Genomic DNA, 14,559 nt, shown 5'->3' with positions numbered 1-14,559 from the left:
ATATTATAAATTAGTTGGACATTTGTGGAGGCTTGTTCGTTATAAATTTGTTATACTCTACTTTGGTTAAGACAAGCTTCAACATGAAAAGTAATTTAAGAGACACCTATAGATAGCCCTTTACATTCGTACCAATCGACTGGATATCGTTGGACTTTTCATTGGGCTACTCATTGAACTCTTTCTAAGGCCACTCGCTTTTTGTGGTTTGTTTGTATTCCTCAAAGAGATTACTAAAGGATCATCGAGTTATATCAATCTCGTAATAGCTTAGGAAAAGGAATATTAAAGCTGGTCTATACAGTACTATACTTGACGATAATCGACATATGTTAAAGATATATGACCCAAATTCTTGTTAACTTTACTGCATTATTTCTATTTGACTTTGATTATAATATGATTTTACAAACCTATAAATAGAGGTAGTCGTCTCTTCTCTACGCGTGATTTTTTCTCGAACGGATTTCCATGTAAAATCTATGTGCTTTATTTTCTTTATTTTCTTTGCGATACATTGTTATTATCAACATTCTATTATCACAACATATAATAGAACTACTACTTGGTTAGCCACACAATTAGGCACCATCAAGTAAAGCTCTTAGCATGCAACATAGAAGGGATCTTTTTCCCCCTTTCCTCTCCAACCTCCCTTAAGCCATTTACCCTAAGCATTCTATAGCCTCGTATTTCTCTCACTTCTATTCTAGCTCTCTACCTATTATAAGTGAATCGGCCTCCTTATCACAATCACTTTCTACTTTTTGTGTTTTTATTTGTTGATTTTCTATACCAACAAAATTAAATATATATTTTAAAATTTCACTAATAATCAAAATAATTAAAAATAATTATATATGATGAAACTCTCAAAAAAATGGAACCGAAGTAAGGCCACGTTGGCAAAAAAATTTCCTTTAAATTGTCTGATAAACTTACACCATGTTTGGTTGGGTGTATTGGCTATGCCAATACACCCCTAATCGGTGGGCCCCACTAATCCCTCTTTATTCCGTCGTTTGGTTCAATGTATTGCTAATACGCGTGTAATACATTACTTTTCTAATCGGTGAAAACCACCGATTTCTAATCCCTCTCTTTTGCCCAGATTAGATGCCTCTTCAGTTTCCCCTCCCTGTTTTACCCTCTGCCTCAACCCGAGTCCAACTCCATTTTCTTCTTCACTTTCAACCCAGATCAAATCTGCCTCTATTTCTAAAACTAAAGAGAACCCTTTTTCTTCTTCACCATCTTTCATCTTTGTATCAATCTTTTCCCTTTCGATTTTCTTAAATTATGTGGTTTCAATCTTTGATGCTTTCAGTTCAAAAGATCGGGTGGGGACGGTGCTCCAGTTACAAGTGCTCTCACTTGCTCTGCTCTTCTTGCTTTACTCTGCTTTGGGTCTTTTAAATAATAAGAAAGGTTCATACTTTTGGCCTGATCCTGTTCTTGAATTAGTTCTGCTTTTAGCTTTTGTTGAAGAATTTTTGTTGTATTACTTGCAAAGAAAGGATACAAGTGGGATTGAGAATAGATATTTTGATCCTTTATGTGTTCCCATAGCAATTTGTGTGGTTTCAACAATGTTAGAATTGAGATCTAACAGGTCCATTTACTCGAAATCGGTACGAGGTATTGGGTTGATTTTACACGGAACATGGTTTGTGCAAATGGGATTTTCATTTTACACTAATTTGATGGTTCATGGATGTAGCTTACATGAAAAAAGTAGAGGGAATTATACTATTAAATGCAGAAGTCACCCTGATTATCATAGAGCAAGGTTTATTGCCACATTGCAATTCAATTGCCATCTTGCTTTGCTTGTGGTTCTGGTTGTTGGGATGTTATCGCTTATTGGCAAAAGAAACGGTGTTGTTGTTGGTGCTTCAGGGGATGGTTTGCGGTATAAGCCATTAGGGGCTGAAATACAGCTAATGGATAGTAATGGGGGGAATTTCACTTTGGATTCCGATGATGATCTCGATAGTGGGATTAAAGAAGAAGATGGTTTGGTGAAAGAGAAGTCGGCTGTTGTGGAATTAGGTGGTAATGGCCATGCTTCACATGTCTGAGGTAAACATTTAGTGGTTTCTTTCGGATAGCTGGCTGAAAAGCATTGTAATTTTATTCTTTTGTAATGATATTAGTTAATGAGTGATGATTGACTTTGCATAAACTAAAATATACCCGTTTGTTTGTTGTTTTGGTCAATGAGATTTGAGTTCTATTTCGTGTTCTATCTGATTTTGATTCTCGTATGTTAATGCAGTTTTCGAGTTTAAAAATTGTATTGAGTAGTTGCCTATATCATAGTATTTGACATGATTGTAATTCCTTTGGATAGTTGAACCTTTTCCAATATCTAGTCATACTTTGGATAGTTAAATGGCATTCGACACTTGTATATATTTGGAGAGTCATACTTCATAGTTCATGCCCATATTTGAATGATGTTTATATTTTAAAAACTTCTAAATAATGTTTATTTTGCACTGGTTTGTCATACTGGTCGGGTATTTGTTCTATTCTCATAGTTCATGTTTATTTTGCCTGTCTGAGGATACTGTGGAAGCTGATGATCAGTTTGGTGAACTAGGTGCCCATATGCAAGGAGGATGATCTGCTTGTAATTAAGAACTAGCCATTGACATTTGTAGGTTTCAGAAAAGGCGTGTTTACATCTAACTAACTACCTTTTGTTTAAAACTCTTGAGATATTTTGGGTAGAACAGACTACTTGTTTTCCTCGATGAAAATTGTCAGCTATATGCCATCTGTTTTAAACTTAAAAGCCAGCAAAGCATGGACTGGCAAATCTTACTTGTTTTGAACCGATACAGTTGAAACTAAATTTTACTTAATTTATGTAAATCTTGGCGGTCCAAGAATTCTCTTATCAACTTAAACATGAAACAAGCCAAAATAATACAATGACGCGTTTAATAATCGTCTTCCTTGGCACGTATGTTTGGAACTCGGATTGAGTGTTTATGCATATTATAATTCTCAAGTTATATTTTGATTTTAGTAAATTCATATAAGAACATTTTATTATTAAGAATTTTATGAAATTATATATCATTATTAAATTATATTTAATATTAATTATTTTAAATTGTATAAATTCATATAAGAAAATTTATTATCAAGAATTTTATGAAATTATATATTATTATTAAATTATATGTAATAATAATTATTTTAAATTATACAAATTCATATAAGATAATTTATTAGTTATAATTATTTTAAATTTTATTAAATCATATATTTTAATTAAAATATATTTAATATTAATTATTTCAAATTATCTTTTATAGTATCATATATTATGATTTGAGTAAATTCATATAAGAATATTAATTATTAAGAATTTTATTAAATTATATATTTTAATTATAATATATTTAATAATAATTATGTTAATTTATATTTTATAGTATCATATATTATGATTTGAGTAAATTCATATAAGAATATTGATTATTAAGAATTTTATTAAATTATATATTTTAATTAAAATATATTTAATAATAATTATGTTTAAATATGATTAAATTATTTATTATTGATAATAATAATATTATTAAAATTTAAATAACAATAACAATAATCATTTACCAAAACAAATTTATGCTAAGGGTATTCTAGTCATTTTAATTTTTTCCATTATGCTATTACACCTCTATTCCATTCAACCAAACACAAGATTACTATTACGCCTCTATTCCATTACATTCAACCAAACAGTGGATTAGCTATTACACCTCTAATCCAATACACCTCTAATCCAATACAGCGAACCAAAAGCACCGTTACTGAATAGCAGCCATTGTTTACAAACCGCTCGTCGCATGTTGGTTCTACCTTACCACCTAAACAAAAGTTTCCGTTTTACTCATTTTCCCAAGCTTCAATTCAACTCATTAAATTTTCTATTTTTAATTAATTTTTATAATTTTCAAAGAAAGAATTGCCCAAATCAATCAATGCCTTCTTTGTCCCTCTTCTTCCATCTCTAATATTAATCTCTCGCCTGCCTTTTTTTTTTTATATATATTTCCACCATCGTCACTCTCCTTTCTCTCACTCTCCCTCTCCCTATCTTTCTTTTCTCCCAAACAGCCACACTTGAACTCCCTCTCTTTCTTTTATCCTTTTTAACGTTTTCAAGCAGAAGCCCGAAAATTCCTCTCGTTCGGCACCGACATCGCTCCTTTAATTTCTCTCACGGACCAATCAAATCGATCCACGTCAGCAGGAAGCAATGAGATCCTCCTCCTCCACCGGCGCAGCCGCCGCCGCCACCATTTCAACTACCAGCAAAGGCGTAAACCCCGTTATAGCATTCGAACACAAGAGGTATGCTCTTTTCGCCAACTGTCCCTTCGATTTCTCTCTTTATCTGATCCGTTATAGTTTTGAATCTTTTGATTAGATCTTTCTTTTTCTTTTATTTTTTAGTCAAACTTTTTGGACTTCTTTTTGACCGCGAATCTTTTATCCGTTCTTCTTGATTTGGATTTGATGATCTGAAATGTGATTTAGTTTTTATGAACAAATTTGGATGGAAAAATAGTAACATGTCTTGTTTGCTTGTGTAAACTCCGCAATCTTTGGGTGCCGATTGCAGGTCAATTCAAGATCTTATTGAACTGGTCACAATTTGGTTTAGTAATCGAGGAATGTGGTGGCTGGTCGCTAGTAATTTATGTTAGCTTTTGCTGAGAACGTTGTTGGAGTCCATGATCTTTTATTGATATCTTTTCTTTTTCATGTATTGTTGTTTGATTTTTTGAGCAAATTGGTGTAAATTGAATGACATTGGAAAGTAGAGAAGTTTAGTTTTGACTATATTTTGTTGTGTGACCACTGGCCACTGGTGTAACAGGGTAAGGTTGGAGAAGGATTACGGGTTATTTGAGCTGTATTTGGTTAAAATTATATGTTATTTCGCTTTTGGTTTTATGTTTGTGCTCATTTCTCAATTAAGTTATCTCGATTTGAATTTGATAACCTTAGAGATAAGTTTAAGCTAGTCTTTGTTTTAGAATGTTGTGGTAATCAGTGTGGGAATGTGATTGTTGAAGGCTGATCGGAAGTAGTTTAAGGGTTTTTTTTTTTGTTTTTGCTTAACTAGAATTTTTTCTATAATTTGTTTGTGTATGTATTGGAATGATATGTTGTTAGTGTGAACTATGAAGGTTTTTTTAAAAAAATTTGGAGGTTAATGAAGAGTTTATTACTGACAGGGATGCATATGGATTTGCGGTGAGACCTCAGCATGTGCAAAGGTACAGAGAATATGCTAATATCTACAAGGTATTTTCTTGACTCAGTCTCCTGATTTTATGCCTTTTTATTTTAAATCATCATCTATTTTCAGCCGCTGCGTAAAAGGGAAAGTATAATAAAATGCCAACTCATATATCATGGTGGATATCAAATAATTTGTCTCACTCTCTGACTTAGTTAGAAATGGTTGATGTGTTGCAGAGTTATTTTCTGAAACTGAAAATACCTTAAGCAATTAATTCTGTTAAGACTGAACATATTTCCTGTAGTACCTCTTTTTCCCTACCTCTCTCCCACATTCTTATGGGCCTTGAATGACAACAAGCTCAATAGTTCGGGTCTTTGATTTAGTTTCTTTAACTAGTTTCTGATAAACCGACTGGAGATCAATGGAAATAAGTTCACCTAAGATGAATTAAATGCTTAGATCCTGTCTATTCCCATGACTTTAGGAAGAAGAGGAGGAAAGATCAGATAGGTGGAATGATTTCTTGGAACGTCAAGCCGAGTCTGCTCAATTGCCAGTCAATGGGAGACCTTCAGAGGAAGGCAAGGAGACCTCACATGCTGCTGAGGATGGGGACAGTGAAGTAAAGAAGGGCACTGAAAGAGATGATTTATGTGAAAGGAAGTCTGGTTCTGATAATCTGTCTGAGAATGATACAGAAAAGGAGAAAGTTCAGTCTGCACCAGAGAAAAAAGTTCATCAGATCCAAATATGGACTGAAATTAGACCGTCGCTTCGGGCCATTGAAGATATGATGAGTGTTCGTGTAAAGAAGAAAGGCATTCTATCAAAAGATGAGCAAAAAACCAGTCAAGGAAAGCCGTTAACTCCTACTGAAGATGCTAGATCCCCAAAGGGAGCATCAGAGGAGGATTCTGATGATGAATTTTATGATGCAGAGAGATCTGACCCAGTTCAGGATTCCCCTACAAGTGGCAGCGGAAGTACCAGAACGGGTGGTGGTGCTGATGATGCAGATCCTACAGAATCTTTATTTCCCTGGAAGGAAGAGTTGGAAGTTCTTGTTCGTGGTGGAGTACCGATGGCTCTTAGGGGAGAGGTACTTTATTTGATCTACTGTCATTCTCTCTTTATTTTCCACATTAATTTCTACCTTCCTCTCTCATGAATATGGACATTTCAGCTTTGGCAAGCCTTTGTTGGTGTAAAGGCACGCAGAGTGGATAACTATTACCAGGATCTACTAGCCAATGAAACTAACTGTGGCAACAACACTGAACAACAGAGCTTGCAATCAGACAGTAAGGGTTCAACTACTGAGTCCATAGGTGGGCCTGAGAAGTGGAAGGGGCAGATTGAGAAGGTTGTTTCATCGGCAGTTTTTTCAATTCTAGTTTTAGTTTCTTCTGCCACTGGTGCTACCTGTTTGTTTTGTGTTATTAATTTGAGTCTCCTAATTGATTAGTGGTTCTAAAAACAGGATTTGCCTCGAACATTCCCAGGTCACCCTGCCCTTGACGATGATGGTAGAAATGCTTTGAGACGGTTGCTTACAGCTTATGCTCGACATAATCCCTCAGTTGGCTACTGTCAGGTATTAGGCTCTGAAATATGTTAGTTACAGTCATGCTTCATGTGTTTTGGCTTTTTTGGAATAAGTATTTTTCTCATGCAGGCCATGAATTTCTTTGCTGCCTTGTTACTATTACTGATGCCCGAAGAGAATGCCTTCTGGTAGGTTTGGAGACGGTTGAGAATTTCCTTGCGGATCTATTATTCCTCTTTCTATCTGTTGAATTTTTTTTTCTAAGGTTACAGATCGGAGCATATTTTGTTGGAGAAACATTATTTACATGCTTTCTTATGTTTATTTGGTGGGATCCTCTAAGTTTTATGGGCAAACATAGCATTTAATCTTATAGTAAGTGCACTGTTGGTTTTCTATTTTCTAAGTTGTGGTATACATTTCAGGACTTTGATGGGCATTATTGATGACTATTTTGATGGCTATTACTCAGAGGAAATGATTGAGTCTCAGGTAATATTTTGTCCAACTCTTTTTCTCCTTGTTAGTTGATTTATGCTATCTGCTTTCTCCTAAATGAGAATGTTAAATGATTGATGGAATAATTATGCTTTAGATAACTGTCCTGGTAACTCATGGCCTTTTGTTAGGTTGACCAACTTGTTTTTGAGGAGTTGGTGCGCGAGAGATTTCCCAAACTGGGTCTGTTTTTTCAATATTTGTTCTTTTTTGTTTGAAATTTCATATATGTTATCTTTCCATTGCTTTTTTGGCAGTTTATAATTTACATTTTTATGTTTCTGCAGTCAATCATCTTGATTATCTGGGAGTGCAGGTGGCATGGGTTACTGGACCGTGGTTCCTTTCCATTTTTATGAACATGCTTCCATGGGAAAGTGGTTAGGTTTCATGCTGTGTCTTCTATCAGTCGAACAGTTTATCATTGGAATTTTCTGTCATAATTGGTGCTTTTGTTTCTAATTTACCGATGCTGCACTCATTTAATAATTGGTATCACCAGTGCTTAATTGCAGCTTCCTGCTGTACTTTTTCATTACAGTGCTTCGAGTCTGGGATGTGCTCCTCTATGAAGGAAATCGTGTCATGCTTTTTAGGACAGCACTTGCTTTAATGGAGTTATATGGTATGGGGTGAAAGACATGAGTATTTTGACTTTAATGATATCTTTATGGTACCTGAAGTCCAAAGTGACAAATAAGCTGTTTTAAACTACACAATGTAACTTAATTTTCTTACAGGCCCTGCACTGGTTACAACTAAGGATGCAGGAGATGCTGTTACCTTGTTACAGTCATTGGCTGGCTCAACATTCGACAGCAGCCAACTTGTATTGACAGCTTGTATGGGTTATCAAAATGTAAATGAGAAAAGACTACATGATTTAAGAGAGAAGCATCGATCAGCTGTAATAGCTGCAGTTGAGGAAAGATCAAAGGGGCTTCAAGCTTGGAGGGATTCTCAGGGCCTAGCATCTAAGCTATATAATTTTAAGCAGGATCCTAAGTCCATGATTATGGAAACAAATAAGACAAAAGCAAATGGGGATCTCTCTCATTCTGAGTCTGGTTCCACAAACTCTGACGAAGTTCTTATTAGTCTGACTGGAGATGCTGACACAGGTGCTGTTCCAGATCTTCAAGAGCAGGTACCATATACATTTACCCTTTCTGTGAACACTATATGCAGTTGTTTAATGTTGCATTTCCTCTGTGAGTTGATGAGTCTTTGTTCCTTGGCCTGTAGACAAAATACAATATATACATGATCACTTGCATGTGCTGTTTGCCCTGTAAAGTGGAAATATAATATATAATTTGAATAACATAATTCTAATCTTATGTCCTGAGTTTTTTTCTGGTTTAATGCAATGGCTAGAGTGACCCTAGATTTAACAAAAGATATTTCAGAAGGATTCATGTTCAATCATGTGTTCGGATTTAGGGGTTAGTTGAAAATTTCCATATTGCATGCATATGTGAGATCGTGACATGAACTCTCTTTCTAGTGTCAATTTCTTAGAGCGATGTAGATACCATTTTTATTAAATCATTATCAATGATTAGATCTATTGATCTGCCTGAGTGGATTTGTTTCATTGAGTACACTGATTCTGTGGACCTAACAAAAATTTTTGAAAGGATGTTGCTTGTTGGATTTATATGTAGTTGCAAAAAGACATGGGAGGCTATGCTCTAATTCATAACCCTATTTCCTAAACTATAAGCCCTAATTTATATTAGCATAAAACCTAATTCATGAGACAAAATCCCTATTTTATAATCCCTAATTTGTCAACCCAAACTGTAAACCCTAATCATAAACACTAATTGATCAATAATCCTAATTTATCATCCCTAAACCATAATCCTTAAACCTGAACCCTCGTATTGTGAGATTTTATTGGCCTCTTGTGATGTTCTCATATTCTTAATTTGTTATAAATAATTGTGTGCAGGTTGTGTGGTTAAAAGTTGAGTTGTGCAGGTTGCTAGAAGAGAAAAGATCAGCTGTCCTCAGGTTAAATTTATATATCTCTATGGTTTGCATGTTTTGATATATGCCGTGTAATAGAGAGCGAGATTTGTGTTTTTGGTTTAAGATCTATTACTAACTTGCTTCCTAACCTTTCTTATACATGGACATGTCTGAGCTACATCATAATGGCTTATAAACTGGACATGCCTACCTACTTAGGATGTTTTTATTTTATGGAAAATGATTTATAGAAAGTAATTTCTGCAATTTTTTTGTGTTTGTTTAATGGAAGATAGCTTGGCCAATGAAAATGACTCTTACTGGTTAACGGAAAATAAGTCTTTTTTGATGAAATTGTCTTCCAAAGGGTAAGACAATTTCTGGACAAGAGTTCCCATATGAGTAGTATGATTTTTAGATGAAAATTATCTTGAATCGTGCCAGATTACATTAATAATAATTTTTTTATTCTAATTTTTAAACCTATTAAAATATTGATTGTAAATATAATTTTTTTAATATTATTAAAATAAATATTTATATTTAAAATAATATATAATAAATCGAATATATATAATAAATATAATTTATTATTTTAATAAAATTATTTGATATTGGAATTTTATTTTAATACTAAATTTTAACATTAATAATACTTTTTAACATGCTAAATATTTTATAGAAAATTATTTACATTAATACTTTAATAATGGATATAGATTATAATTTATAAATGCTTTTAGTAATAAATATTTTATAATACAAAATATGACTATTTGTTTAAATCTTGCTTAGTTTCAATTATGCTTTCCTGCTCGAATGTACTACTTTTCACTCTCATTCATGTAATCTCAAATTTAAAAACTTATGCATTGATTATTATAAGATAAATTTTTATTGTCAAATTAATGCTTCGACAATATTTTGTAACAAATGTAATTTATGGTGTGTTTGTTTCATTAGGAACAACTTTCAAAAAAATTATTTTACGTTGAATCATACAAACACAAAAAGCTTTAAGTTTTTCTAGAAAATCCATCAATCTTCCAAAAATCATTTTTCGGAAGTTTTCAGTGAAATGAACACATGCTTAATCTTTTTATTTTACGTTGGAATTCGTGGATTTTTTATTTTAAAATAATCTTTATTCTGTGGAAGCTTGATGAATGCAACCAACAATCTTGCGTCTTTCTAATTTGTATCAGATCTGAGGAGCTGGAAACGGCCTTGATGGAGATGGTAAAGCAGGATAATCGGCGCCAATTAAGTGCTAGGGTAAAATGGAAAATCTTCATTAGTGGCAGTTCTTTTGGCATGAATAGAAAGATATGATTGTTGTTCTTGCAATTTTTTCCGTTTTCCCTTGCCAGAATTTGCAGCCAATGTTCTAACTTATTCTTAGGACCATTATTGAACTAAAAATCATTCCAATGCCCGCAACTTGTTTGCTTGGCTTTCCTGGAACCTTGGGCCTCTTAGTGGATTCTATGTGTGCATTCTATCATTGTTTACCACAAAGTAGACAATTTGATTAATGTTATTACAAGAACTTGCAATAAAATTGCATTGGAAGGTTGTCATGACTCATGCCTGAATCAGTGAAGGACATTGGGCAGTTCACTTGTAACTTGTATGCTTTGAATGTTTGGTGTTTTGTTGACTTCATAGTTGCTAGGTGTTTTCTTAAGATGAACATTTTGCATATGCTATATCTGCTTCTGATCTTTAGGTGGAGCAATTAGAGCAAGAGGTTGCTGAGCTTCGTATGGCCCTTTCTCAGAAGCAGGAACAAGAAAATGCAATGCTTCAGGTTTGACTTGTTTCCTCATGTTCAATTAATGGAGGATTTCTTCTTTTGTTATACATGTCTTGATTATTATAGCATTTGTCTCGCATTTTGTAGGTCCTAATGAGGGTAGAGCAAGATCAAAGGGTGACAGAAGATGCTCGCAGATTTGCTGAACAAGATGCAGCTGCACAAAGATATGCTGTTCAAGTGCTTCAGGTACTCATTATGATCAAACTCTTGTTTTGCTGTGTAACTTTCATCAGTAAATATATGCTCGCAGCGATAAGTCCTTGGTTCTCTAGTTTTACTGAATGCCAATATTCATTTCTATGGTTTGGAAATTATAGGTCCTTTTTAATTACATTAAATAAATAATCTTTCCACCAGTGCTGCAGGCAGCACACTAATGGCTTCAATGTATCTTAATTTTGCTTAAAAATCGTTGCAAACGAGAAAATATTTTGGAAAGCTTAATTGAACAGTGGGACTTTACTCGAAACGATGTTAGTTGATGTACTCAAGTGTAGAAAATATGCGAGAACATGTTCTTTTCTTTTTTCCTTATGAAGCATTTCCCTGTGCGAGAACATGTTATGTCTTTACCATATCACAAAAATTCAAAATTTATGCAAATACAGGAAAAGTATGAAGAGGCCGCTGCTTCACTTGCTGAAATGGAGAAAAGAGTGGTAATGGCAGAATCAATGTTAGAGGCTACCTTACAGTACCAGTCTGGACAAAGTAAAGTCCAACCTTCTCCACGGTGCGTTAACAACCTTTTGCCAATTTGAAATCCTTTTACTCATGGGTGAAATATTTTTTGTCAGTCAGTTGGGTCTGTTCAGGGTTCGGGGGTCACCCAATAACTAGTTGTTTTTCTTTGATTTGTATCCTTTGTCATTGCTTGGAATGCAATTCAGAAGCTATATACATTTGCCAATTTGATTATAAATCCCTTCTAATAAATATAAGATTGCAGATCATCACACCCTGATTCATCAGCACGCAGCAATCAAGAGCCTCAACAAGAAATCCCTGCACGGAAAATTAGCATACTTTCTCGACCATTTGGACTCGGCTGGCGTGATAGAAACAAGGTTAGTTTTTTCACAAATTTACTTTCTTTCAAGTTTTTTGATGATCAGATGATTGCTCTGCTGGATTAAACTGATGGGCTGGCTCACAATTGGAAGCTAAGGGAAAAGCTATTATGAGAGTTATCATTTTGTTCTTTTCACCATAACAATATTTTATCTAATGTATTAATCCAAGGTTGAATAAACAAAACAGGGAAAGCCCGGTAATGTTGATGGCCCAAATGATGGGAAGCCATCTAACGAGGGTCAGAATACCGAAATCCAGCAGAAAGACACAAATGACAAGGAAACAAACGGCAAGGACACAAATGAGAAGGAACTGAACGGCAAGGACACAGATGACAAGGGAACAAACGACATTGAAGGACAACATAAGGAGTGAGAGAATTGCCGGTTTGTCAGGTTAATACTCAGCATTCATATCCAGCTTTTGCTGCCTTCAATTCTTCTATTCATTGGCCTCAGTAGATATTTAATTAGCATTGGGGTAATTCAGGAGACCAGTAGTTTGCATCTTTATAATTTTTTACTAGAAACCAAGGTGATATCCATAATCATTAATTGTTTGTTCCATTATTAGATGGTAATAACGAATAATACTTTGTAGAAGTAAGGAGAACGTAAGAACAAGTGTAATCATCCTTAAGGAGTGATTTCCTGCAAATCCGGGTCTCGAGTTTCGGGCCTTTGTATCGAAAAAGGAAAAGAAACGAGAGATACAAAGGGAATCAACTATAAAGTATATGGTGAAGTTTTGTAATGGTTGTTTTTGATAGATATTTCAAATCCTAGTTCATTGTATGTTGTATGTTTCTGTACAGTCTTCTCTCTAACAGCTCACTTGATAAAAGCCGTATTCAATATTTGGGTTAATGTTATATTTGGCTCCTAAATATATAAATTAAGTTCATTTTTGGCATTTAAACGTTTCCTTTTTACTCCACGTTAGTCTCGGAATTTTGTAATCTTTTTATTTGATTCCTGAACTTTAATTTCGTTTCGTTATGGTGTGATGATGTGACAAATTAATATCGTGCCACATCATCACTTGACATTGTATACCAACTTCTTCTAATTATATATTAATTTTTTAATGATGACGTGGTATAATGTCAAAGTGTCTATTATCGAACTAAATTCGAGTTGAGAAATTAAATTGAGAAAAGTTATTGTGAAAAAAAATCAAATATTAAGGTGGACATAATTGTTTTAAAAGAAAAAAAATCACATTAACTGTAATATTTTTTGGTATTCTTTTTCTTATACTTGCATAAGAAAATATTTTACACTTAAATTAATTGGTAAGAAAGTATAAGAAAGAAATAAGAAAAAAAATAATTTAAATTTTTTTATATCTAATATACTGATTATGTATGAATTTATATGATAGATTAGAGTGTTCTATTAATAAAAAATGAATGCAATTTTCTTTTTTGAAAATATAAATACAAATATTTGAAGGTATTATTTGATTTATGGGTAGTATATAGATATATTGTTTTGAGGTGTTAGTTCTGCCAAGACAGTGCCGATGATGCCCATGACAGGAGCTGCCAGTATTGGGCAGGTGGTTAGCTTGCTAAAATCTTGTAATTTTTAATTTTTTAATTTTAAAAAATTTTATTTTTTAAAATTTTATAATTAATAATTTGCAAATAAACCAACGGTTAGAAAGCAGTTATAATTTGGGTCGACCGTACACGGCGTCGTTTATGGAATCAGGACACTCCAACGTTGTTTTGTTGATTGCATGTCGTCGTCATATCCAGCATGAATTGAGTGGATGGTGTGGGTCAATTGATGCTCCCCACTTATTTTTCTCCCAATAAATCGGACTTCACTAATTCTTTTTAACAAGAAAAAAAAATGACTTTTATGATATTACATTAATATTTTGGGTAAACCATATACAAGTTATTAAACTATTAGTAAATTTACGTTTTGGTCATGTAACTTTAAAAAATTACAAAATGATCACTAAATTATTCAAAAAGTTCTATTTAAGTTATTGAACAATTCAAAAGTTTTCATTTAAATTACTTAACTATTTAAAAGTTTTTATTTAAGTCACTAAGCTGTTAATTTTTTAAATGAAGTTCAATTAGTGAGCTCTAAGTGACAGCTCAACGATTGATAACATATTATATCCAAGTCGATCTAATAGTTCGTGCTGGAGAGTGAAAAAGAAAGTTATTTGGATTTTGGTTCATAAATTCGTAATGTTCAAATATGTTATATGAAAAAAAAAGAGTTTTCGGTTGGTGCAGTTAGTGCAAACAGAAAAGGCCATATAACAATTATTTTAACAGCCCAGTGACTTAAATGGAAACTTTCGAATAGTTCAGTGACCATTTTGTAACTTTTAAAGTTGAATGGCTGA

At 33.5% G+C, this 14,559-nt stretch overlaps 2 protein-coding genes across 2 annotated transcripts; both read left to right on the top strand.

Moving 5' to 3' along the window:
• The first annotated feature begins 880 nt into the window (after positions 1–880).
• On the top strand, positions 881–2,081 carry LOC121208109 (uncharacterized). The gene is made up of 3 exons (XM_041078608.1): positions 881–891; positions 1,328–1,612; positions 1,721–2,081. Exons 1-3 carry the CDS (start codon positions 881–883, stop codon positions 2,079–2,081), a joined length of 657 nt encoding a protein of 218 aa, XP_040934542.1.
• Positions 2,082–3,831: 1,750 nt separating this feature from the next.
• LOC107934195 (TBC1 domain family member 8B) lies at positions 3,832–12,980 on the top strand. Its single transcript, XM_016866565.2, has 18 exons — positions 3,832–4,371; positions 5,262–5,331; positions 5,757–6,371; positions 6,456–6,635; positions 6,753–6,866; positions 6,948–7,006; positions 7,244–7,310; positions 7,448–7,499; positions 7,604–7,696; positions 7,858–7,941; positions 8,057–8,463; positions 9,274–9,335; positions 10,499–10,568; positions 11,023–11,103; positions 11,197–11,298; positions 11,721–11,845; positions 12,062–12,179; positions 12,373–12,980. The coding sequence occupies exons 1-18, from the start codon at positions 4,277–4,279 to the stop codon at positions 12,559–12,561; spliced, it is 2,583 nt and encodes an 860-aa protein (XP_016722054.2). The 5' UTR covers positions 3,832–4,276; the 3' UTR covers positions 12,562–12,980.
• The last annotated feature ends 1,579 nt before the right edge of the window (positions 12,981–14,559 follow it).

Source organism: Gossypium hirsutum, chromosome A10 (assembly GCF_007990345.1).
Source record: "Gossypium hirsutum isolate 1008001.06 chromosome A10, Gossypium_hirsutum_v2.1, whole genome shotgun sequence".
Taxonomy (NCBI): Eukaryota; Viridiplantae; Streptophyta; class Magnoliopsida; order Malvales; family Malvaceae; genus Gossypium; species Gossypium hirsutum.
Note: the sequence above shows the minus strand (reverse complement) of the source record. Positions and strands in the feature narration are given on the sequence as shown.

Coding starts and splice junctions, on each gene's coding strand:
- LOC121208109 (XM_041078608.1), top strand. Junction 1,613..1,720: donor TTAGAATTGAGATCTAACAG/GTCCATTTACTC, acceptor TCATGGATGTAG/CTTACATGAAAAAAGTAGAG.
- LOC107934195 (XM_016866565.2), top strand. CDS start 4,277: ATGAGATCCTCCTCCTCCACCGGCGCAGCCGCCGCCGCCACCATTTCA. Junction 6,372..6,455: donor CGATGGCTCTTAGGGGAGAG/GTACTTTATTTG, acceptor TGGACATTTCAG/CTTTGGCAAGCCTTTGTTGG. Junction 7,942..8,056: donor TGCTTTAATGGAGTTATATG/GTATGGGGTGAA, acceptor ATTTTCTTACAG/GCCCTGCACTGGTTACAACT.